Source organism: Callospermophilus lateralis, chromosome 2 (genome assembly GCF_048772815.1).
Source record: "Callospermophilus lateralis isolate mCalLat2 chromosome 2, mCalLat2.hap1, whole genome shotgun sequence".
NCBI classification, from domain to species: Eukaryota; Metazoa; Chordata; class Mammalia; order Rodentia; family Sciuridae; genus Callospermophilus; species Callospermophilus lateralis.
The window spans coordinates 109129897-109155810 of record NC_135306.1 but is presented as its reverse complement, the minus strand read 5'-3'; the positions used below and the strand labels follow the sequence as shown (position 1 = coordinate 109155810).

Genomic DNA, 25914 nt, shown 5'->3' with positions numbered 1-25914 from the left:
GAACCCAGGACCTTGTACCACTGAGCTACAAACTCAACTCTTATACTGTTCCACAAAGGAACAAAATTTTAGTAATTACACTTCTCAAAAACCAACTCCCACAAACCATCCTCTTTCCCTTCCTCACCTGATCTTCCAATACGATGAAGATAGGTCTCTGCCAGCTTTGGGAAGTCAAAATTTATTACCACATTCACAGCTTGTATATCAATACCTCGGGTAAACAAATCTTTAAAAAAACAAATAAAAAGATTAATTTCTATTATACCTTTTAATTTAAACATGCTTCTTCTTGACACCATATTTTAAACACATTTCTTGTAACCTAAGTTTTAAAATTTCAGTTATTAACATGCACTTGCATATTATTGACAATACCTTTCGTGATTACAACTCACAAATTACCCTTTTCCATTCCTATAAGTTTTGTGGGGTTTTTTGGTGGTCTTGGGGATGAACCCAGGGATTTTCACATGCTAGGCAAGTGCTCTACCAACTGAGCTATATCCCCCCAGCCCCTGTGAGTTTTAAATAATGGCCTAAGGTAATTGCACAAATGCAGGAACACGACTGTGATGACTGGTATATTAAATTCATAAAAAAGCCTCAGGAGTAAACAGTAATTTCCTTTAGTCTATTTTCTAGCATTTAATCTAAGATTTATACTTTACTTCAAAAAGAGATAATTTCACTAATCAGCATGTTTTGTTTAGCATTCATTTCACTCTGCTAAACGATTTACAACAGACTTGAAGTAAGTTAATGGGCAAAATTCCTTCTATTCTTTTCTAGTCCCATAATTACTATGCTAGTTCAAATTCTGTGGGTGGAGGAGACCTAGATAGAAACAAGGAAACCTAGCTATTATTTCTATCAGCTCCATGACAGCTGGGCATGGTGTCACATGTCTTTAATCCCAGCTGAGTCAAGGGGATGGCAAGTTTGGGGCCAGGCTTGGTAACTTAGCTAGACCCTGTTTCAAAACAGGGCTGGGGATGTAGCTCAGCGGTTGAGTGCCCCGTAGTTCAACCTCTGGCACCCAACCCCCAACCAAAAAAACTGTTATTAGATAAAATCTAAATTGACAGTTGAGGTCCCCAAGTTGGTCCTAATTTAATTCTCTAATACATTTCTACCAAACTCATTCACTTGTTCTTTCTCAAACTTACCTTCTAGGCTCTCTATGGATCATGTATTTAAAAAATCCCAGTCACCTAACTTAAAATTTCTTCTTCTGCAGGTCTAAAATTTACCCAGGTTATAAAGCTAATTAAAATTACATCTCTCCTCAAACCACCTCACAGCTAATAATTTACTGTGCATTCCAATGAACACTTACGATTTCTTACTATTTGTACTTCATACTTGCTCATCACTTTTTCCTCTCTTTTGAAACCAGCCCAACTAATATTTTTTTGTAAATAAAGTTTGACTGCAATAAAATTACGCCCTTTGATTTATATACCAAGGCTGCTTTTGAGCTACAATGACCGAGTTGAGATTACTTGTAAACAGACACCATATTGTGTACAGTCTAAAATATTTACTACCTGGCACTTTTAAAGAAAAAGTGTGGAAGCCTTGCCTTAAAGCTGTTTGTCTTTTTGTGTCTGATTAAATCACTGCTCCCTGAAGAAAGGGTAAAATTTAAATGTTTATATATTTCACACCTATGTGTTATGTAGAACTTATTTAATGACATATTATACACTATCCTGAAAAAACAGAAAGGAGAAAGTATTAGCATTTCAAAACCTTATCTGAGGGCAACCATGTAATTAACTATTAAAAATAAACCCAACTAACCAGTGTAACAATTCTTTTCAATGTGCAAATGCTAAGAACTTTTACTATTTTATTTTTGGGAACTAGAGATTGAATCCATGGCTTCTCAGCCTCAAATTCCTTTTCTTAAATAAAGAAAAACTGCCGGGCACCTGTAATTCCAGTGGCTCTGGAGGCTGAAGCAAGAGGATTGCAAGTTCAAAGCCAGTCTTAGCAACTCAGTGAGACCCTGTCTCTAAATAAAATATAAGGGGCTGGAGATGTGGCTCAAGCGGTAGCGCGCTCGCCTGGCATGCGCGCGGCCCGGGTTCGATCCTCAGCACCACATACAAACAAAGATGTTGTGTCCACCGAAAACTGAAAAATACATATTGAAATTCTCTCTCTCTCTCTCAAAAAAAAGAAAGTGCTTTAAAATAAATAAATAAATAAATAAATAAAATATAAAAAAGGGCTGGGGATGTGGCTCAGTGATTGAGTAACACTGGGTTCAATCCTCAGTACCAAATTAAAAAAAAAAAAAAAAAAAGAGTAATTCACTCTCTAATAAGGGAATGTCTGATGGCAATTGGTACCATTGCTCTATAAATTCTGAGCAGTATAAAAGAGAAAACTGGACTTGCCCCAGGTCACAATTAGAAGCTTAAAGGAAAAAAAACAAAATAAAACAAAACTGAGGACTGGAACCTAATCTCTAAACTCAAGGAGTCTAATATCTTTTCCATTAAATCAGGTTACTTATATTTTAAGTATACTTAAAGGTCAAGTTGCCATTCGAGGATTAATTCCTAGCTCAATTGTCCTTTCAGATGTAAGGCAAAGACACTATAAATATGCAAGATGTTTTATAATCACTTTCCTTCTTTTTGTCAATCACCACAATTTTAATATTCTAGGAGAAAAATATTGAAGTTTATTTCTAGAACAGCATTTTATAAAAATCCAGATTTTTAAATATTCTAAATCTTTATCTGAGTGATTGTTGTTTGAGTGTATACATATGCAAAATTTAATCAATCACTGTACAAATTAGTGTATTCTTCTGTGTATATATCTCAAATTCCAAGTTCTCCATTTTACAACTAGTTTTTTTCTTTCTTTTTTGGTACAAGGGATTGAACTCAGGAGCACCCAGCCCTATTTTTGTATTTTATTTAGAGACAGGGTCTGAGTTGCTTAGCGTCTTACTGTTGCTGATACTGGTGTTGAACTGTGATCCTCCTGCCTCATCCTCTCGAGCCACTGGGATTATAGGTGTGAGCCAATGCGCCTGGCAATATACACTAGATTATTAATCTCATACCAATAAGATTAAAAGTGTAGAGATGGAAGGGTACTGAATCCATTTGCTTTGTCTGACTTGACTGTCTACCTGTCTTTTCAGTTTATTTTTCTTCATGTAGCAAAATAAACCAAAATAGACTAGTCTGTTTCTGAGGAAAAACAAAAAGACAACTTCAAAAACACATGTTAATTTCTTTTTAAAAAACATACGGAATTTCTTAGTATTCATTTTGTGTTAGCTCATTCCTGTATGCTAAAACTACTCAAAAAACACATAAATTCTTGGTGCTGGGATTGTGGTTCAGCAGTAGAGCACTTGTCTAGCAGGTGCGAGGCCCTGGGTTCTATCCTCAGCACCACATAATGTTAAAAAAAACAAACAACAAAACACAAATTCTAAAAATAACTTAAGAGACAGGTGAGTGCCAGTGGGGGAGAAGGATGAAGAGATGGGAATGGCAAAAACAGTAGAATGAATCGGACAAAAATTTCCTATGTTTAAATATAAATACATGACCAGTGGTAGAGCGTGTGCTCACCAGAAAAATGGGAAATTATACTCTGTGCATATATAATAGTCAAAATACAATTTACTGTCATGTATAACTAAAAAGAACAAAAATAAATTAATAGATATCAGACAAGTATTCTGCAGATTCAGATAAGGAGCCCAACTTTGGGGGTTAACTAAGGTTCATTCTTAATTTCAGAATTCTCAAAGTGGTAGTAGGCTATGCTGGTCTACATCACAAGCTACATTGTATGATACATAAAAAAGCAAACAGAAATATGGGGGAAAAAAACAATAGGTAAAAGAAACAAAAAAATACTTACCAGTGCAAACAAGATTGCGGCATAAGCCATTTCGGAAATCATGAAACACACGATTTCGATGTTCCTAGGAAGAAAAGCACTCCATTTAATTAAAACTAATACACAGCACAAATTTTTGGTCATTGTGTCTCCTAACCAGTCAGTTCTTTTTTAACATTTAATTTCCTGTGGTACTGGGGACTGAACCCACGGACATTCTACTAGTGAGCTACACCCCTAACCTTTTAATTTTGAGAAAGGGTCTTGCTAATAGGCATGCACCAATACACCTCGCTTCAATCAGTTCTTTACACCAAAATGATCCATGACATTAAGCTTTATTTTCTCTTTCATTTGTGGAGGATTGAACCCAGGACCTTGAACATGCTAGATAAGCACTCTACCATTGACCTACATCCCTAGCCCATGACATTAAGGTCCCTTCAAAACAAATTTAATGTCTTAATCAGTCTATACTAACTTTTAGTGGGGGGGAACCTTTCAGTTTGGGGACCATAAACAGTAGTTCAGTCTTATCCTTTGTTTTGCTTTCCATAGTCTGTTACCCATATTAATCTCATACCAATAAGATTCCAAGAGTAGAGATGGAAGGGTACTAAATCCATTTGCTTTGTCTGACTTGACTGTCTACCTGCCTTTTCAGTTTGTTTTTCTTCATGTAGCAAAATAAACCAAAAATATTAAATGGATAAGAAACCCCAGAAATTCAATTGTAAATTTTAAATTGCACGCCCTTTTGAAGAGTGATGAAATCTTGCACCATTCTTTCTGGGACATGAACAATCCCTTTGTCCATATGTCCACAGTGCACATACTACTGTATACACTACCCACATCACTTAGCTATCTCAGTTATCAGATCAACTGTCATGTCACAGTGCCTGTATTCAAGTAACTCTTATGTAATAGCCTAAAGTTGCATCACTTATAATGCCTATGTGATTCACCTCATTTCATTTAATCACCTCACATCATTATAAGAAGGGTGAGTTTAGTAGAGTAAGATATTTTGAGAGGCATCAGTAACATGACATTATAGTGTACTGCATAATTATTCAACTTTATTACCATTACTAATCTATAAGTGTATAATATATAGAAAAAACAGTATTTAGAGATGGTTTTATGAAGTTTCAGGCATCCACTGAGGATCTTGGTACCTCCGCAGATAAGAAGAAATTATTATAACAATAAGTTAAAAATCTAGACCAGAGCTTTCTGTAATACAGGAAATGTTCTTCATTACTCTCCAATATGAAAGTCACTAGCCACAGGTAGCTAACTGAGCCCCTCTGCAATATTGCTAATTTGTCTAAGAAACTAATTTTTAATTTTCCTTAAAAATAAATAAATAAATAAATAAATTTTTACGTGGTGCTGAGGATCCAACCCAGTGCCTCATGAGTATGAGGCAGGCGCTCTACCACTGAGCTGTAGCCCCAGCCCCCCCTTTTTTTTTAAAATTTTTTAGTTATACATGGGTACAATATCTTTATTTTGTTTGTTTATTTTTATGTGGTGCTGAGGATCAAACCCAGGGTCTCACACATGCGAGGCAAGCACTCTACCACTGAGCCACAACCCCAGCCCCTCCTTTATTTTAATATATTTTTTTTTTGTTGTAGTTGGATTCCATACCTTTATTTATTTTTATGTGGTGCTGAGGATCAAACCTAGGGCCTCACATGTGGTAGGCATGGGTTCTACTGCTAAGCCACAACCTCAGCCCCTAATTTTTAATTTTCACTTTAACTAATTTTTAAAAATATCTATTTATTTTTATGTGGTGCTGAAGATCGAACCCAGGGCCTCGAATGTGCTAGGTGAGCGCTCCACCGCTGAGCCACAACCCCAGCCCACTAATTTAAATCATCATATATGGCTAGTGGTTACATGCAACAATGCACATCTATAGCTTACCTAGGAAAAAGGAATAAAATTTCATTTCTGTATCATGCCTGATAGCTTAGAATACACTTACTCACACATTATTCTCAATCTTTTTGCACCTTCTAAGGTATGAGTATACCATTAGCCCTTTTTATTTTTAGATAACTGAACCTTAGGGAGTGTTATAATGAAGGGGCCTTTGCTACTAAAGAACAATACTATTTTTCTCTCCTCCTGGTGCTGAAGATTGAACCCAGGGCCTTTCATTGCCACTGAGCTATACCCTCAGCGAAGAATAATCTATTCTTTAAATCCAGGGCATTTGGAGGCATATTAAAATAAAACAGCCCATGGGGCTGGAGTTGTGGCTCAGCGGTAGAATGCTCACCTCGCACGTGCAAGACTCTGGGTTCGAACCTCAGCACCACATAAAAAAATAAACAAGTGAAATAAAGGTGTTGTGTCCAACCACAACTAAAAAATAAATTAAAAAGCAACAGCAACAACAACAACAAAAAACACCAAACCGAGCCCAGTACACTGTTGCATGCCTATAATCCCAGCAACTCAAGAGGCAGAGGCGGGATTGCAATATCAAGGACAGCCTGGGCAATTTGACAGGACCCTGTCTCAAAATAAAAAGGACTGGGGATGTTGTTCAGTGGTAAAGCACCCCAGGTTCAATCTTTAGAAATGAATAAATAAAATAAAATCCAAGAAATAATTAGATTATTTTTGTAAATCTGTTCAAGTCCACTTTATACTCACCTGCCTCATTTTAGCATGGATATAGAAGCAGGAATAACCCAGTTGAGAAATCTTCTTGGCTAGCAATTCAACTCGCTGAGAAGAGTTACAGAAAATGATCGACTGGTTTATCTGAAGCTGAACACAGAAAAAATTAATTAGTATGAGAAAGAAAAGCAAAGACTTTCATTTGTTTTGCTAGTAACTAGCAAAGAAGAAAAATGCCAGCATGCTGGCAGATTACCTAAGCAACTCAACAAGCACCCCCCACCCCCTGCCATAAAATATATTAAGAAACAAGGGCTGGGGACGTGGCTCAGTAATTAAATGCACCTGTGTCCAATCCCCAGTACTTAAAAAGGCCTAAAATTTGGAATCTTATGATATCAGATGGAAAGTTATAAAAACTGTAAATGTTTTGTTTACTTAATAATTGCAGATAATTATATAATGATTATAACTCATGACTGCCAAAAGCTTATCCAACCTACATTTTCTCTACAAGACAAATTAGTCTTGTGCTTAGGAGCAGTGAGCAAACTCTTCAGCACTATGTGAAGGGGCCATGTGAAATAGTGAATCATCAACACGAAAACAAAACAATAAAAAACACAAAAATTTGGGGCTGAGGTTGTTGCACAGCGGTAGAGCGCTTGCCTAACACGTGCGAGGCCCTGGGCTCGATCCTCAGCACCACATAAAAATAAAAAAGATATTGAGTCCAACTACATATATATATAAGAAAAAACACAAAAATTTGATAAATACAGCCTTAAGAGTGCCAAATGGACACTTGTTTACAGTATGAGAGCTAAAACAAGAAAGCAGAGTGTCATCTTCCCAGACCTTTAGTTGGGAAATGTACATGTCAAATGAGTCAATTTATGGCCAACCTGCATAATTCAAATGATCATGAAAGTGCATTCAGCATTGATTTTGGAGCTATAAATAATTTTAGTGACCAGGCAAATTCATAAACAGACTGTGAATAATAAGGATAACTGTAAGTAAGGTTACATTATTGTAGACTAAAAGTGTCTGTGTTGATTATAAAGTTTCAACTTCAGGTCAACAACTAAAATGCTATTTACTGAAGATCAAAGCAAAATTCATATAACTTTTTTACTGGGATTAAATGATAGAAAATATTCAGCAACAGAAATCTACTATTTACCCTGGAAAAAAGTGTGTTGAGGCAGTGTACTTTTTGGCGCTCAGTTACATATGCGTAGTACTGGGTTACTCCCTTCAGAGTTAGTTCCTCCATCAGGTTTATCTCATAGGGTTTCTGCAAATGGGAATTCTGAAAATAAGAAGAAACACATTTAAAGGAAAGCAGTATTTTTCTCCTTTTAACTCAAAAAGCCAAAAACTTAAAATAATCAGTGTAAAGCGTATACTCTAAGATGTAACTATGGGTAAAAGCATACAGGCAACAGGATGGCACTGATTACAAGTACAGATTTACACTTACCATGAACTTTTGTACACTAAGAGGGAAAGTAGCAGAATATAGTAAAATCTGCCTGTTTTTAGGTAGCGTGAGAATAATATCCTCCATTATCTGCACAAAATCCTGCGACAGCAACTTATCCGCCTATAGTACAAAGAGAAGACAATTTTTAAGACAACAAATTAATGTATAACGTCGTTGGTTAATGTGTAGTGTGGACAAAGAATAAAGCATAATCCAACAAAAACATCCATGGAACATTCCTGGGTATAAATAAGTTCACTCCAACACTGCACAGAGTACAATGGCACCAAGACAAACTCCCACTGATCCAGAAAGGGAAAAGTCTATAATCCCTATTTTTTTTTAGGAAAAAGAAAATAATTCTAGACTGAAGCCACCCCCCATCCCCGTGACAGAATTTTTCAGGTGATTCCCATCAAAAGGGTAGTATAAAATATATATTTAAAACCTATATTTAAAATATAGGTTCTAGAGTCAAACCATCTGGGTTGAAATGTCTCCTTTATTCATTAGCTGTGCTGGGATGTTACTCATCATTTTGAACCTTGGTTTCCACAACTTTTGAGCTGGGTTATCTTCTTATCACACAATCCAAATGGGAAAACTAACTATGCCAGAACATTTAACACTAATTTTCTACATTTATAAAACACTATCAGATTCCAGTGATAGAAAGTTGAGTAAGTTCTTAAAAGGCACTTATAACCTATTCAGATAATACATGTGACCCAAAAAATAAACAAACAAACAAAAAAAACCCCAATATAAAGTGTAAAAATTAATGGGATTTACAGACAGTATTATAATCAACTTGGCTTTGAGGTTATTCAGTAACTCCTCATCTTAAAAGGTACCGTGTCCAACTGCATAAAAACAAAAACAAAAAAACTTATCTGGTATCCCTAAGGGAAAAAGAGGCTGAATTCCTATAAATGCCCATCATCTACTACCTTGGAAGATAAACATGTTTTTTTATAAGCAAACCAGTTTAAACTTGATTAGTCATGTTATTAGGTCATAAACAGAAACAGACTTTGCTGTTTCACTGGAAATTATAAGCAAAGCATAGAATTGTACAGAAAAAATATCTTTCCAAATGGAGACATTACCTCATCCAATACTATCATCTGGACATGATCAACCTTTGCTACTCCTTTCTTGATAAGATCCAGGATTCTGCCAGGGGTAGCAATCACCACATGCACTACAACAAGATTTAGAAACATTATTCTCATTAATTTTAGTTTGGACCAAAAGGACTGTAAAGGCTTTAACATAAATAGAGACGGGAGTAATAAGGATGTGTTTTAGGCTTTTTATTTCCATTTTACCTCAAGAGAGCTAAAAAAAAAAAAACCCCTTTACTGCACTTCTACACTGGGTGAGCTACAGCTTCCCAAATCATTTGCTCCAAATAGGGGACATACATCCTGTCTGAGGACAATCCACAATAAATACTAGTAGAATTGCCTCTAATCTAGAACAGGAGATTCAGGCGATACTTACCCAATTATTTCTTCAGGAAAAATTCTTGAAAATATACATTTATAATGCTGAGATATAATGCCAAACTGCCCACAAAAGAGATCAATTTATACTCCCAAATTGTAAGACAGCCTAAATTTCCAATAACTGATGTTAACCATTACCATTATTTTTCAGCCTTACAAATTAGATAAATATAAATTTGCTATTTTCAGTTACATTAAAAAAATTACTACTTACATTAAAAACCTTTCAATAATCAGTTTGCCCTTTATTGAATAAAATCATCTCTTTTCATTTTCTATTGCAATGTATCTGTTATCTTAATTTTTAACAATTTTTACTAATTTACTGTAAGGAAGCAACATGTGACTAAAATTATAAGAGAACTATTGTACTTTATATTAACCATTTCCTACCTGTATCATCAAGACGCATTATGTCATCCCGTAAATTGGTTCCTCCTGTGGTTGCCATCACTTTGGCCCCTCCCATGTGTTTGCTGACCTGGATGCAAATTTGACTGACCTGTAGAGCAAGTTCTCTAGTGGGAACAATCACCATTGCTAGAAAATATCAGGGAACAGAAAATGGAAGGAAAAAAAAGAAGAATGTCAAGAGTTTAAGAAGCTATAAAAATAATGTTCCTTGTAAATCAGATACTGAGAGATATTAAAAGTCTAATTATCACAGATCATTAACAATATTCTTAACAAGTCCTAATTACATTTGTTTGACAGGGAGAGATTCACTAAGCATCCAAGTAGGAAACTCCAACTGCCCAGGTTCTATATTTGCCCATAGGAAAGAATGGAAAAGTGATAATTATAGATCAAGAGAGTGGAACACTTAAGAAATGCTTTAGAGGTGACATCTTAATTCTATTAGCTTACCCTGGATACAACTACAGAAATTTATTTTTTCTCTACAAGACTTAAAATCTCCAAATCACAACTTTTAAGCAAGACTGTTCAGGTTTCTACCAGGAACTTTGCAGACACACAGCTATGACAAGAAACAATTCAGTTCTACAGTTTTTAAGAATGTCCACTAATTTCCTACCAATAGGGCATTAGTACTTAGTTTGATTATGACAGTGCAATGTTGTCATCAACAAGAAAATTACTCCAGACTATGTAAATTCTGTTGCAAAAAGACAGGAATATTTTCTACATGGTTCCAAGATTTAAACTGCCATTTTTACTTTAAAATAAAAACAAACTTGGGGTTGAGGCTATAGCTCAGTGGTAAAGTGCTTGCCTCGTGTGTGTGAGGTACTGGGATCAATCCTCAGCACCACATAAAAATAAATAAAGATATCCTGTGTTCATATACAACTAAAAATAGAAGAAAAACAAACTTTTTTCCAACTAACCTTGTATATTGTCCTTCTTCAGGTCCAGCCGTTCAAGTAAGGGAATGAGGTAGGCACCGCTCTTGCCTGTTCCATTTTTTGCTCTAGCTAAGATATCCCTACCAGACAAAGCAATGGGAATGCTCTCCTCCTAAAAGATAAAATGCAAAATTTTTTTTGAATAAAAGCAGTATACAAGCTAATTCTTCTCTAAAATAAGTATATTTTGGTATTGCTTTTAAGTGTCTTACATTTCCATTTTACATGAATAACAAAAATCAAAGTAAATTAACAGGACCAGTGAACAGCACCATCATTGTCAACCAATATCCACAATTCATAAGGATACATTTTAGGGCTGGGGATATAGCTCAGCTGATAGAGTGCTTACCTCGCATGCACAAGGCCCTGGGTTCAGTCCCCAGCACCACAAAAAAGGGATATATTTTAAGTTGCATCCCAATATAATAACTATGTGAATGTATATGTGTGTACAAAGAAGATGGAGGAAACAGAAAGACCATAAAAAGAACCTGAACATATGGACAAAAAGGCAAAGAATATTTCTTTAAAAATGGGGGGCAGGCGCTAGGATTGTGGCTCAATGGCAGAGCACTTGCCTCATACATAAGAGGAATTGGATTCAATCCTCAGCACCACATAAAATAAAGGTATTGTGTTCATCTACAACTAAAAAAAATATTAAAACCAAAAATCAAACAAACAAACAAAAACCCACATACTGGGGGAACCCAGCAGCTCAGGATGCTCAGGTAGGAGGACTTCGAGTTCAAAGTGAGCCTCAGCAACAGTGAGGCTCTAAGCAACTCAGTGAGACTCTATCTCTAAATAAAATATAAAAACAGGGCTGGGGATGTAGCTCAGTAGTCAAGTACCTGAGAGTTCAATCCCCGGCACATGCCCCCAGACTCTCCCCCCTCAAAAAGGGTGTGTGGGGGGGACCAAAAAAACCAACCCACCAACAATGTCAAGGAATGACAATAGATAATATTTTCAAACCAGTCAGCCTATCTGACTTTGTAGATTGGGTTGGAGGTGTAGCTCAATGGTAAAAGTGTGTGCTTAGAATGAGGGAGGCCCAAGGTGCAATCCCTAGCACCAAAATCAAAAATAGTAACTTAGCTTATATTTGCATAAAACAGAAATAGGCTGGAAATGTTTAACCTCCGGTCCTATCTGGCATTTACTTATATAGTACATAAACCCCCAATGTCTGATATGTCTTAACACCAAACTTCTTTATCCTGAAATGTGCTCAACTGGGAGTTCAATCCTATTTTGGTTATCTCATCCTATGGTCATATCTTTAATGACTTCTCATTTTCATATTTAGCTTATTTTGTCATGCATGTTTTACAAAGGTAACAATACTTCCTATTAACTTGGAACACAGTAAAGGATTCCCATCAGTTATTAAAAATTAAGTACACATGGGCAGAGAGGAAAATGAAAGGAAGAACAAATACAAAAGGTCTGGGGATACAGATCAATAGTACAGCATCCTTGGGGTCATCCTCAGTACCAAAAACAAAAAAATTTCTATAAACAAACAATAGACAACAGCATCTCAAACACACTATACCAGTCATTCGATAAGAGATTCTCTTTATATTAGAAAACAATATATGCTGGAAGGATAGTTCATCTAAAAAACAACTAAGGTTTTACACGTTTGAAAGTTTGTTTTGAACTCTCTGTAGTTCCCTATCTTAAGGCAAATATCAAGTAAAAAATAATATATTCTGCCACTCTTCCACTACAATTTGACTTTACAGGCCAGCTAATTAGACATAACTAGCCTTCTCATTCTAATTTAATGATGTTATGACACTTTTTACTTTTTAGTAAGAAAAGTTCACCCTGTGTGACCTGAAGTTAAATTTTCACTTTAAAATGAATGACCGAAAAATTATGTTAAGAGGAAATGGGACAGAATTTTTAATTTGCAAAACTAAAAAACTAGAAAAATAAATAAAACAGATTCACAATCACTAACATTTTATTCCTTCTACATCTAGGCTAATGATCGAAAGAAATGTCTCCAGTACTTTAAATTATTAATTTATAAATAATAAGCAGCTTAACTTCCATCTCCCACCATGATACCATTTATATCTAGAATGCCAGTCATACAAGTCAGATGGGTTCCAGATGGGCAAAATAATATAGCTGTCAGACCCATGAAAATGATCCAGTTATAGACAAAAACCTTTGACCCCTTGGTCTTTATTTCTCCCTTCCTTCAGAATTTGAGTCAACTTTGTTAATCTTTAGTTGTTTCAGAGATTCCAACTACTCCCACAGGTTCACCCTCTTCTGTGGTTGTGTGGTACTTGTGGACTGTGGTTTTTAAGAAGCGAATTGTACACTATTCAATTCTATATTATTGAAAAGTTAAGAAGGATGGTCTCTGTCTGGGTCAGGTTTTTAAAGGATAATAGAATGGAGGACTGATGCTTATTACAACACGAAAAGACCCTGAAACCATTACACTAAATGAGAGAAGCCAGTCACAGACCACATCCTGTATGAATCTATGTATATGAAATGTCCAAAAAGGGCTCCCTCCCCATTCAGGACTGGGAACTGAACTCAGGTGCTCTATCACTAAGCTATATCCCCAGCCATACGCATGTAAGTATGCATGCATGCATGCATGTATTTACTGTTTTGACACAGAGTCTTCCTAATTTGCCCATGCTGGCCTTGAACCTGTGATCCTCCTGCTTCAGACTCAAGTAACTGGGATTACAAGCATATGCCACTACACCCAGCTAAAGATGCAAATTTATAGGAACAGAAAGTAGATTTATGGTTGGGGATGCAGCTCAGTGGCAGAACATTTGCCCAGAATGCATGAGGCCCCTTGGTTCAGTCCCCGCTACTGCCAAAAAAAAAAAAAAAAAAAATTAGCAGTTGCTTAAAGCTGTAGGAAAATGAGGGATGATTGCTGAAAGTGTTTCTTTTGGGTGTGGGGGAACCAATTGTGGCAATGATCATACAACTCAACACAAAACTAATGAACTGTTTTCTTTAAATGTGTGAATTGTATGCTATGTGATTTAAATCTCAAGTCACTGTCTCCTCCTTCTCAAAAAACAATAAACCCCACAACTTTAGGTATCTTTTAAGTCTATGTTCCACTTTAAGGTTTAGGGACTGATCCATAGATATGATTACTGTGTTTCGTTTTACCCAGTAGCCCTTTCCTAACAGCAACCCAAATTCCCTCTAAGGAATTATATTCCTTCTTCACCCACTCTAATAAATCGGGTTTGGCTAAACTCCTAAGCTAGATGGTAAACAGATAACAAAACTGAGGACACTTGAAAGTTCCCTTCTAAGAAGGAACTAAATATAAATTGTTGTAATGCATCCATTACAGCTTCCTAAGCCATTCAGACCTGCCTCAGTTTATGACCATCTCCAAGTGTTTTTGCAGGCAAAAGCACATGTTCATCTCTGAGGAACTACTACCCCACAGCCTAGAATAAGACCACTTCTTATAGGTTGTCCTTCCATACTCTAATGGCTACAATCATATGCAACCATAGAAAGGTACACATCATATTATATTGAAATCATCTATACAACTAATTAGCTGTCCCTTCCACCAGGCTTTAGTATTGAAACCTTATTTATCACAGAATTTCAAGTGTTTAACACTTTCTAGGTCACTCAATACATGCTTGTTCAATGATAAAATACTCAGTGATGTCACAGCATTTGACCTCAGCACAGCACGGATTCAACTTACATCTTCATCAAACTGGTACAAGTATAGTATGTGCTTATACATAAGTACATGCACATGCACATGCACAGGCACTTACTTGTTTTCACTGAAAAGATTAAAGTAGCAAAATGTGTACCCAGTGCCTACAACATGGTTCCCAATACTATTTCCCATTAAAAGGAAATCAGGGCTCCTTGAATTTCAAGGCTGGGGCACTATCAAGCATAAGATAATCATGGTATCATTGGTATCATGCCAAAAAGTAAGAAAGTGCTAAAGAAAAATCAAAGAAATACATCACAAAAACACAAGAACTGGCATGAAAATGTTTTCAAAGGACAAATGTTTAGGCAATCTGGGCATAAAAATATCAGTTAAAAAGGGAATTAATGAGTTCATTCTGACAACAGATAAACAGGGTGGGGGAAAGAGAAGGCTCTTCTTTATAAAAGGGTCAAATATGGATGATGTGCTACAGCCAGAAACTCATTATAACCCATAAGAGGAGATGAGACCAAGTAAGAATCATCAAAAAATGTTTAAATGAAGAAATTTTGATGAAGAGCAGAATATTTGCACAGTCCTCAAATGTGCCCCAGGCTGCTTGTCTGTTTTAGAAAAGTAGTAATTAGATAGTAGCAATAAACAAACAAACAAATAAATAAAAATCAGATAACGCTTTGACAAGGCAATCAATTAACTAGAGGGACAATATGTACATCTTTAAGTGTGATACTTTTGAGAAGATTATAACATGACTTCTTCAATATTCTAGCTGAGAAAACATAACTTGAAGCTAATCACTTGGAAATATCAGACAAACCCACAGGAAAAACTCCTTTTCCCTATCAGGAAAAAAGAAAGGGGCTATTTTAATGTGTTAATGTCCCAAGAGGGAAAAAAAACGGGTCATGATTAAAAAACAGGTTAAAGAAACAATAACTAGAGAGAAAATGGGGACTGAAATAGAATTTCCTGTATATGTATAATCATGTCAACAGGAATCAAAAATTATGTAAAAATAAAAATATAATGCTAAAAAAATAAATAAAAAACAAACCCAGCACCACCACATACAACACAAAACCCAGACACCACACACACACAAAAAACATAATCTACAAGCAATACTTGATTCCAGACTAGATTCTGTACCAGATAGGAAAAAAAGCTATTAAAGGTATTTTGGGGTCAATTATTAATTAGAATATAAATGATATGTATCAATGTTAAAATTAATGATTAATGATAATGATACTGCAGTTAAAGAATATTCCTGTTCTTAGGAAATAGTCACAGAAAGATTTAGAGGTAAAGGACGTAATTCTATAACTCAACGTTAAAATTTTCAGAAAAATAGTGTGTATAGGTATGCAGACAAGAGAGAAAAGTTACACCACTGCCACAGATCAGAATGAAAGTTTGTAATGTGTGAAACATAACCATATATGTATATATATGATAAAAAGAGTAAACATACCTGAATAGGAGATGGCTTTTCCCAGCCCATTTCAAAAATTCCCATCAATAACTCCCGTTTCAAACAGTAATCTTCAAACTCATTTCCTTTTGTGGAGGTCACATCCTAATTAAACAAACAATAAAATATGGTACAACTGTGTTTGGTAATTAGCATGCTTTTAAATCTAAATTTATTTATTTATTTTGGTACTAGGAATTGAATCCAGGGGTGTTTAACCACTGAGTTATATCTGAGGCCCATTTTATTTAAAGAAAAATTTTATATATATATATATACACATATATATATATATACATATATATATATATATAATTTATTGTAGATGAACAATACATTTGTTTACTTACTTGTTTATTTGGTGTTGAGGATCGAACCCAGTGTCCCACTCATTTGACACAAGTGCTCTACTACTGAGCTATAACCCCAGATCCCCCAGCCCATTTATTTATTTGTTTATCTATCTATTTATTTATTTATTTTTGAGAGAGAATCTTTAATATTTATTTTTTAGTTTTCAGTGGACACAACATCTTTGTTTGTATGTGGTGCTGAGGATTGAACCTGGGCCGCACGCATGCCAGGCGAGCACGCTACCGCTTGAGCCACATCCCCAGCCCTATTTATAAATTTTTTTGAGGTAGGGTCTTGCTAAGTGCTTAGGGCTTTGCTAAGTTGCTGAGGCTGGCTTTGAACTTGTTATCCTCCTTCCTTAGCCCCCTGAGTCACTGAGATTATTATCTAGGAGACTTTAACTCTTTACGTACTTAAATATATACTAACTATTACTGTTTTAATCTATATCTCACCTTGTCCTAGAGAATAACCACTTTTCCTTCAACACAGACAAGCCACTTTAAAATTATGCTTTGGGAAAAGGAACTCTGGTCCTAATCTTCTAAGACTGGTAGAATACTGTTATTTCTAAACAAGTATCAATGCTATGAATTGCTAACCACAAAATGTTAAGTCAAACCCTAGCTCTACCACTTTTCAGCTACATCTAGGTTTCTTAAGTTCAGTATAAAGAAAATTCTGTTTTAAAATGGTGTCCTGTATCCACCAGGGGAGATAAATCAAAATGTTTCTAGCTATCTAAATGTCCCTTGGGAGACAAAAAAGCACTCCTGATTGAGAATACTGAGTTAAAAAAAAACTAACTTCTTTAAATTTCCAAGTTCTTATACACAAAGTGGGTGTAATGCTTAACTTGAATATCTCACTAGGTTGCTGAGAAGAAAGGAAATTTTTGAGAAAATTAGGTAAAATGTGCATATTTATTTTTTTACAACATAATATATAATTCCACCCAAAAATGGTAAAAACAAAAAAATCTGTCAGCCCAACTTATATGAATAATTTCAACCATTTTTATTTAAAGTAAACTCAACGTCTACTGTCCTATTACAAGGAACTATTTTTACCCACCATTTTTACACTTGAATTCTACACCCAACTTACCGAAGTTTTGATTCTTAGATCCTTTGGAGGGAGTTTTAAAGTCTTTTTCCAGTCATCACCAGGTCTAGAGGGAAAATATAGTAAATGTGAATATCAAACTTCCTAGCCTCCTACCTGACAGTTCGATAATACAAGATAATTCATTTAGAATATAATTAAGTTCTAAAAAGCACAGTAATTTCATATACTGTCATATACTGGTTTTTAAGAATATAGTTAAGAAGAGAGTTAATTTTAGAGGAAGTGATCTTAGGAAAAACACAATATAGGGACCAAAAAATCAGGAACAGAAGAGTTTAAAGGCATCCATCTTGCTGGGCATCATAACGCATGCCTGTAACCCCAGCTACTGGGGAGGCTGAAGACAGGAGGGTTACAAGTTTGAGTGAAATCTGTCTCAAAATAAAAAATAAAAAGGGCTGGGGACTTGGCTCAGAGGAAGAGCATCTGCCCTGGGTTCAATCCCCAGCATCCATCCATCCACAATCAATCAATCGATTAATCAAGGCATCCAACCTTTTAGGAGAAGCAGTGTAGTATACAGTGTATTATACAGAGCAACATCAAAACGTATTTTGTTTAACCTACACAGTATTTTAATTTAAATTAGCTGCTAACATTTAAAAAATAGGAGATACATCAGATTTCTTGACTTTCTTTAGAAACTGGAAGCTTCTCTGGGTTTGATCCCTAATACCACAAAAAAGGAAAAAACTCTGGAATCTTAGCAACACTGTTTCAAATTCTAAACAGGGTAACATGTTGTTTAATAAAGCTTAATAACTTGAGTTTAAAATCAAGCAGCTGTCCCTTTAAATATGGCAAAAACCTTATAATTTGGCATGCTATTCTGTAGGCACTTTAGTTCGTAACTTTTGGTGACTAGTTAAAACCAAGGTGCCTAATTCCCAGCAATTCAGAAGGCTAAGGCAGGAGGATCGGTTGAGCCCAGGAGTTCCAGGTCAGCCCAGGAAAAATGTACCTCAACTTGAAAAGTTCAAGTCCTGACTACTTCTTATTAGTTCTATAACCTTTAAAAACATCTATAAATCTCTATTCTCTAAAATAAAATGGGTTGCTAACAATTTTCTTAACATATAAAGTACTCAATATAAGAATATAAGAACCAATTAGAATATACAGCAATATAAGAACTCAATAGTTGCTGTTCAAAACATCTCAAAGGGTTAATTTATTTTACTTAAAGTTAGAGCCAACATAATACAAATACCCTAACACAGATAACCCTTGCTACCAATTCCAAAGCCTTTCATCTCAGGCTATACCATCAAACTTTCTGAGTAAAAATGTCAATTCAACATCCTAGAAAGCCAGCCTGCGCATTCAAATTCAATAGTACATGTTGGATAAGATACAAAACAAAACCTGCCCACAAGGTATTTGTAATCTTAAAATGTAACATAACAATTTAAAATAAGTGATAAGAGTTAAAATAGTAGATGTAATTTTAGAAGGCTTCATTAAAGAGGTGGCACACAAAAGTGAAATCTGGAGAACCAACAGAACTAAAAAGAAACCATTAATCCCAGAGGGAAGAAAGATTAAAACCCACTATTGTCTTACAAAAGAATTTTTAAATTGGAAAATACTTTTATAATGAAGTAGCAAAGCTTTACATTTCCTATCCTCAAGAAATAAAGGCAATCTAAATTTTGCTAGCCTATTCATATTTTGTCAAAACAAACTATAATTCAGAAAATACTGTTTATTTTCATACCAATTAAAACATACTTCTTAAAAATAAAATGCAAAAATCTCAATTCTCCCAGTAGGCATCCAAGTTCTGTTGGAGGTGGGGGATTTTTACTTTATTTTTTGATCCCAGGGGTGCTTTACCATTGAGCTACATCCCCGCTTGCACTTTGAAACACTCTCCCTAAGTTGCTGACAGGAATTAATTCTTATATGTCACTAGTGAACCATATAGCAGTAATCATCTTTATGATATTCTGAAACCATTTTAGCCTAGGAAATGAAAAGATCTGGGTTATAATAAATATATACTACAGTTAAGTATCATCATCTTATGCTCATGTTATATTTTTAACAAAAAGCCAAACCTTGACTGGGATCAAGAGTCTAAGTATCAATTCCCTATACTGAATATTTGGAGTGACAATTACCATTCAAATAACACTTAGAGGACAATTAGGCTATACTCAGCTTTAAAATATACTCTGTAGTGACATGAAGCTCTTAAGCCTGAGCCAACAAATGGTTTGGGACTGTTCAAAAATGTGTTTCCAAGAGTTTAAACATCCTAAGTTCCCTTTGGTTTGTGTATTCATGAAAAAAAATTAAAAAGGAGGGAAAAATGAATATCCATGAACTAAAAAAAGTTATGAATAAATTTTCTAAGGCTGGTCATGTTTTAAAAATTGAGTCTTCAAATTAGCTTCTTTAAAAAAATTTCCAATTGGTTTTAAAACTGCTGTTTAAAATTTAAATTAGGGTAAGATGCAGTGTTAACACTGGAAAAACAGCATTGACAAAAACAAAATGAATCTGATAATTTCATTAATTTGTAACAAATCCGGCTAATAACTATATAACAATTAGGAAAGTCAGTAATGTTTCCAAAAATAATTTACACAAAATTAATATATATCACCTGTGCCTATGTGCATTACTTGCTGAATTATGTTATTCTACTATAAATATCTACTGACCATAAACAGTCATCTTCCTCTTTACAATCAAAATGATTACATTAAGGTCTAAATAACAGAAAAAGAAATCTTGGTTCCACAGTGGGTTTATTATTTTCTAACACTTACTTAATAGTGGTGGTCATACTCTGTGCTTGCTGCTGAGTGCCATTATTGATTGTGTTGGTGTTTTTCAACTGGTTCATCTGTTGCTGTGACTGTGTGCCCCCTCCTCCGGGGCCACCACTGGGCTTCACAGGGCCCCTCAGCTGACCATTTTGACTGGACAGACCCATTATAACAGGGTTCTCTGTTCTGGCCGTGCTCATGCTGTGTTAATTGCAAAGGTGTCTCTTTCAAACTTCAAAACTTTTGAAAGTCAGTAGAGAAACTGTAATAACAGTTTATTAGGCTCTCCAAAACGAAGAGATAAATAAGTCTTGCTCAATATATGAGTCCTTTATTGCAATGCAGGCAAGCACCTGTAAGTCTCTGAACGGTAAGCAGCAGTAACTTGCTGTCATGCACCGAATCAACTTTTTATTTTTAAAAAGCCCTCTAACAAGCTTGAGTAATATCTGAATTCACTCACTTCAATCTGAAACAAAGAAAAAATTAAGTTAGCACACACAGGAAAGTTAAGAAGAAAAGTGTTTCCCTTTTAAAGAATTTCTTTAGAACTGTCATCTTTTAAAAAAATAAGAATACTGCCATACTTAGGTCAAATCACTAGCAAAGCTAGGAGAGACAGTGATGAGCTGCCTCAAAAACCAGTCAGTAGTGAGACCAATCTCAAACCATTAAAAATGTGAGATCAAAGCAACCCATAGAAAATTATGGTGGAAATATACTATGATTAAATAGTATTATTAAATATCGTGGAAAGATACTATGATTAAATTAGCATCACTAGTCAAAAAACAATCTGAGCCGGGTGTGGTGGCGCAGACCTATAACCCCAGTGGCTAGGGAGGCTGAGGCCCTAAGCAATTCAGTGAGACCCTGTCTCTAAATAAAAAACAAAAAAAGGGCTGGGGATGTGGCTCAGTGGTTAAATGACCCCGAGTTCAATCCCAGAACCAAAAAAAGGAAAAAAACAGTTTCCTCCCTAATGAATTCTCCATAAGTCTCTACCACCTCTAAAAGTTAATGATTCATTATACTTAATCACATTACAACTCAGTGAAATATCAATCTATTTAATGTAATTCTAGATTTGAACAAGGCAATTTATTCTTTTTTTTTAATTTTTCTGACAGCAACCAAGAGCCCTTGAAGAGTTAAATTAGCTTTTAACTTGAACATTGTGCTTTCAGAAAAAAAAAAAAAAAAAAAAAACAACTTTTGTTCCCTTCTGAATTTCAACTATTGAACTTTATGAAGAAATATATTTTCTTTTTTCCCTTAAGTTTTTGTCCTTTAAAACAATAAATAGGATATGGACATGCCTATATGTCAAAATCTTTTGCTTCAAAAAAAAGCCAAGAAAATCTTTAGTTACCTTAATAAAATCTGGAAACTAAAGTTACTAGTTACTTTTCAATAACACTTTTCAAAAAGTACATCCTAATTTAAAACTGCATCTTTTTAAAAAAAGTAAATTTCCTGTTTAAAAAAAAAAAAAAACACTGTAAAAAGCTAAACACACTAGTGACTTCAATAAAACTTTCCAAACAACCCAGAGTAGTAAATCTAATTACTAGTTCTTAAAAAGATCTGATCAACTTCCTCTATTTTTCAATTGTTCCCCAAAATAAAAAATTTTAAAGCTTAATAACAACTTATACCAGAAAACAAAAGTTCAACAGTTATTTTTTAACCCCCTTCCTTTTCTCCTCTAACCCCCAATACTAGCTTAATCAATGATGATGAGTTTTGCCATACACCAAAAATCTCAAAAATTTAAAGCCAAGATAACTCAAAAAACTAGGGTGAAAAGCTTCCTAGTTACATCTACCTTTAAAAAAAATTTTTTTAACAAGTTGCTCACAAGCAAATCCTGATTGTATCACATACACTGAGCTGTTTATTTAGAAGTTTCCCTGACCCCTATTATCTGTTTACATGGTTAAGATCTACTTTTCTGTATTGAAAAGGTTTTATATTATAATCAACAATATCACATAGTTCATACAGAGAGATTTTCTCGTTTGCAAAGCATTAAGACGATGAAGAAGGAACCTCTAAAGACTGAGCGATGGTCGTCATTGTCCATCAAGCACAATAAGACTTCCTATCTCCTTAAATCCAAAATGAGATAACTGCTCCCTTCTTAAACTGACACCTGCATTGCAGCTTTATGTCTCAGAGAAATAACTATTCCTCCTACCCCCTTCCCAATTTAGAATTCCAAGTTACATTTCTACGTTTTTCAAAAACCCGAAGGAACGTAGACTACTTGGGAGGAGTCCCTGTCGGAGTTAATTACAACACTTCCCAGATCGTAGTTAGCAATTGACAGTTTCACACCCAAAACAGTATCGTCATCTCCAACAAGAGCTTTTGTTTGCAAATGCAGCGCAATTTCTTCTCTAAGCTTTGGCAGCTAGTTGGAGTGACTGGGATTTACTCTTAAGAGAAAAGGAGACTGTAGAAAAAAAGGGGAGATAGGGGAAAGAGACAAGCCAATGATTGAAGCCCCATAACTACAGGGCGATAATTTCTTGGGCCCCCCTCCCCCAACCACACACACTCAAGTCAATTCCCTCAAACCAGAAACACAAAGGGTTGGGGCCCTGCAATCCTATCTGCGCAACAAGAGCCAGGAACGAGCTCCGCCGGTTGGAAACAATAGGGACTCCCCCTGTAAGGTCCCTAGGAGGTTCCCCCAAACCCCAAAAGCCCCTACTTTCCTCCACGACTCGGGGACTCCCTAAGCACCGTGTTACTGACCTACAAGGTCTACTGCAATCAAGCAGCTGCCGGTCCTCCTCTAAACCGAACCTTTCAATACGGCATATCCCTGCCGCCCCCTATAGGGCCGCCTCGTACCCTATAACCTCCACCATCACCCCCACCCCCGGTCCCTGCCGCCCCTTTTGGCACCCTTTCCCATCATCTTCTACCAAGCTCCTGCGAGCTCTTGGCCCGCCTATCCTCCCGACCCCGCCGCGCACCACATTCCTATATTCCACTCCTCTCAGGCGCCCCCACCCCACACAGTTGCCGCCAGCTTTCCTCCCAAGGCCCAGAGAGGCCTTAGGCCTCCGCCCCAGAGAGCCCCCCCACGCCGGCCCGAGGGGCTCCCCGCAGCCCCCAGGGCACCGCCGGCCTTGGCCCCACCGCCTCACCCCACACCCCGCGGCTCGGGCCCGAGTCCTACCACCGAGGCCACTGCCGCTCGGCACCCTCGGTCCTTTATTGTTGACTCGAAGCTCCCAAAATGGCGGCGGCTCCTTCCTCCTCGGAAACCTCCGCCCGCCCCCACCCGGCCCCTAGCAAAGGCCTCCGCCCGCCCCCGCCCCGCCCCCGCCCGCTTCGGGGGCCGCGCCACCCACACCCGCGCCGCGGGCTCCCAGCCCTACCTCCGCTGCTGCCCGCGCTCGCGGTGCCGCCGAAGTCGTCGCCGGGCTGAGCTAACTCGGCTCCTCTGTCCCCTCCCTCTCCGCTGCCTCCCTCCCTCCTTCCCAGCCTTCTCCGCATGGCGGCGGCCGCGGCTCCTCCTCCACTCAAGATGGCGAGAGCTCGGCCGCCGCCGCTGCGGCGTCACGGCCTGCCGACTTGGAGGCCGGGACAACCCTGCCGGGGACGCTCGCTGAGGAGAAAACGGGGGGCCGTTCTCTGGCGCCGACGAGAGAGAAGCTCGAGGGGAAACCCTGGCTCCTTCCGGAAGGGACAGAAGGCTGCTTTTTCCACAGCTGAGAAGTGTTTGGGGAATGATGGGTGGGAAGAGTTGCCCTGACTTCGCCCTAAAGGGAACTTCAGGGGCTATGAGGAGGACCTGCTTAGTCCTGACCAAGGGCACGTTATGAGAACAGTCTGATCGGGCTCGGGGACGGGATGCTGACCTGACAGCTCCTGCGGGCCGGGGAGGCAACTGCGGTGCTGGGGCCGCGTCCGAGCCCCTTGGGGCGCGCCTCCATCCAGGAACGCGCGGAACTAAAGGCCTGGAGGCGCCGGCGCGCGTCTGCCGCGGGGCCGGAAGGGGGCCTGGCCCGGACAGGGGGCAGGCCCGCAGGCCCGGACGGGAGTGCGTCCGGGGGCCGCTGTGGGCTGGGGGCGGAGAGGGTGCCCTGGCGAGGGACTGGGTCCTGAGGTCGCATCTGGGGGAAACTTGGGAGCTGGGGCTGTACCTGCAGTTTGCCCCTAATGGGGAGTATGGAGCGGAGAAGACGCCGGGGAGGGGCGAGGACGCGACCCTTCGCTCTAGCCGCCCGTGAGCGGTTGTGGAGAAACGGGCTGATTCTCCTCTAGGGGAAGAATACTTCTGAAAAGTCTGTTACAAGCGAAATAGGAGTTCTGCAAGTAAATGCGGAACCAGAAGACGGGTGGTGGTGGTTCTCCTGCCTGAGTCTCACCGTAAAGATATTTATAATGGAATTGGAGCATTCATTCCCATCATCTCAGATCCTGGACTGTTTAAAAGCTAACTAGGTCAAGGGAAAGTAAGACCCTGGGTCTCACTCAGCTGAGAGACTGAATGTACTAAGAGACCGAGGCCAAATCGTATGTGATAATAGAACTCCGACCTAATACTTCTGTAGCCCAGGATGGTCAGGACTTTGTGTTTGGCACCTCCCATATATTTTTAACCGCGGCTTCCAACTCAGGACCAATCAGAGGAAGCCAAATATGCTCTCTAAGCCAATTACAAAAGATGCATTACCTCTCTAGCCCTCCTCCAACTTCCTGGTGCCAACAACCTCCAATCGGAGCTGATCTAAAGCCTTCCGTTTTTTTTCCCCCCTTTCACTGAAGTTTTTCAGTTCCTTGGTCGGCCTGAGGCTATCTACCAAACCAAGTGATGGCATCTGACTCCCTTGCGATAGCAAGGTTTTATTAACCTGTTTTCCTTCGTTGGTCCTCATTTATTTCCATACAATGAGAATGCTGTGGAACACAAAAATAATACTTAAAAACACTGTTGGGATTGAAAAGCTTCCCTTGAAAAAAATTTAAATTCCAAATAAATCTCCCACCCATATTTTTTAAAATCATTTTTTGGGGTGCTGGGAATTGAACCAAGGGTCTCACACATGGCTAAGCAAGTGCTCTACCACTGAGCTACACCCAGTCCCACCCAGATTGTAAAACACCTACTGGTGCAAGGGAATAACCCTATACGTTGTGCTCATTCTAGAGAGAAGGGGACTGAGTGGCTTCTGAATAAGGTGGTAATGTGTGAGATACTGTTCCTCTACTCTTCCCAAGTATAAGACAGGTGAAGGGGAGGTGGGCCAAGAAATGAATTGGAGGATGAAATGTCTAAGTCATCTACCTGGTGGGGTCTTTCCTAGGCCACTCAAGGAATGGGACTGGGCAAAGGAATGGGGTTCACATCCACAGGTAAACTGTAACCTTCAAAAGAAATCAAGTTGAGGTAATGACAAAAATAATACTTAAGGAGCTAAAGTGTTTAAAGATTCTTAATAATTTTCTGTTTTGTTTTGTTTTTGATACCAGGAATTGAACCTAGGGGTGTTTTTCCGCTTACCCACATCCCCAACCCTTTTTTATATATCATTTAGATAT

General features: G+C 37.6%; 1 protein-coding gene across 6 annotated transcripts in view; it reads right to left on the bottom strand.

Annotated features, from left to right (window-relative positions):
• Ddx6 (DEAD-box helicase 6) overlaps positions 1-24306 on the bottom strand; it is a 29571-nt gene extending 5265 nt beyond the window's left edge. The window contains exons 1-12 of one of the 6 annotated variants that reach the window (XM_076846319.2): positions 24231-24306; positions 20353-20821; positions 17555-17618; positions 16094-16198; positions 10878-11007; positions 9922-10068; positions 9127-9221; positions 8015-8137; positions 7715-7843; positions 6562-6678; positions 3904-3967; positions 128-229 (exon numbers count right to left, since the gene is read on the bottom strand). In XM_076846319.2, the coding sequence (XP_076702434.1) occupies positions 128-229; positions 3904-3967; positions 6562-6678; positions 7715-7843; positions 8015-8137; positions 9127-9221; positions 9922-10068; positions 10878-11007; positions 16094-16198; positions 17555-17618; positions 20353-20552 (1276 nt within the window). In that variant the 5' untranslated portion in view covers positions 20553-20821; positions 24231-24306. Of the gene's footprint in view, positions 1-127; positions 230-3903; positions 3968-6561; positions 6679-7714; positions 7844-8014; positions 8138-9126; positions 9222-9921; positions 10069-10877; positions 11008-16093; positions 16199-17554; positions 17619-20352; positions 20822-23513; positions 23626-23747; positions 23810-24230 lie in introns of those variants that run through there. The other 5 variants (XM_076846318.2, XM_076846316.2, XM_076846320.2 and 2 more) reach the window with 5 other exon arrangements.
• Positions 24307-25914: the final 1608 nt, after the last annotated feature.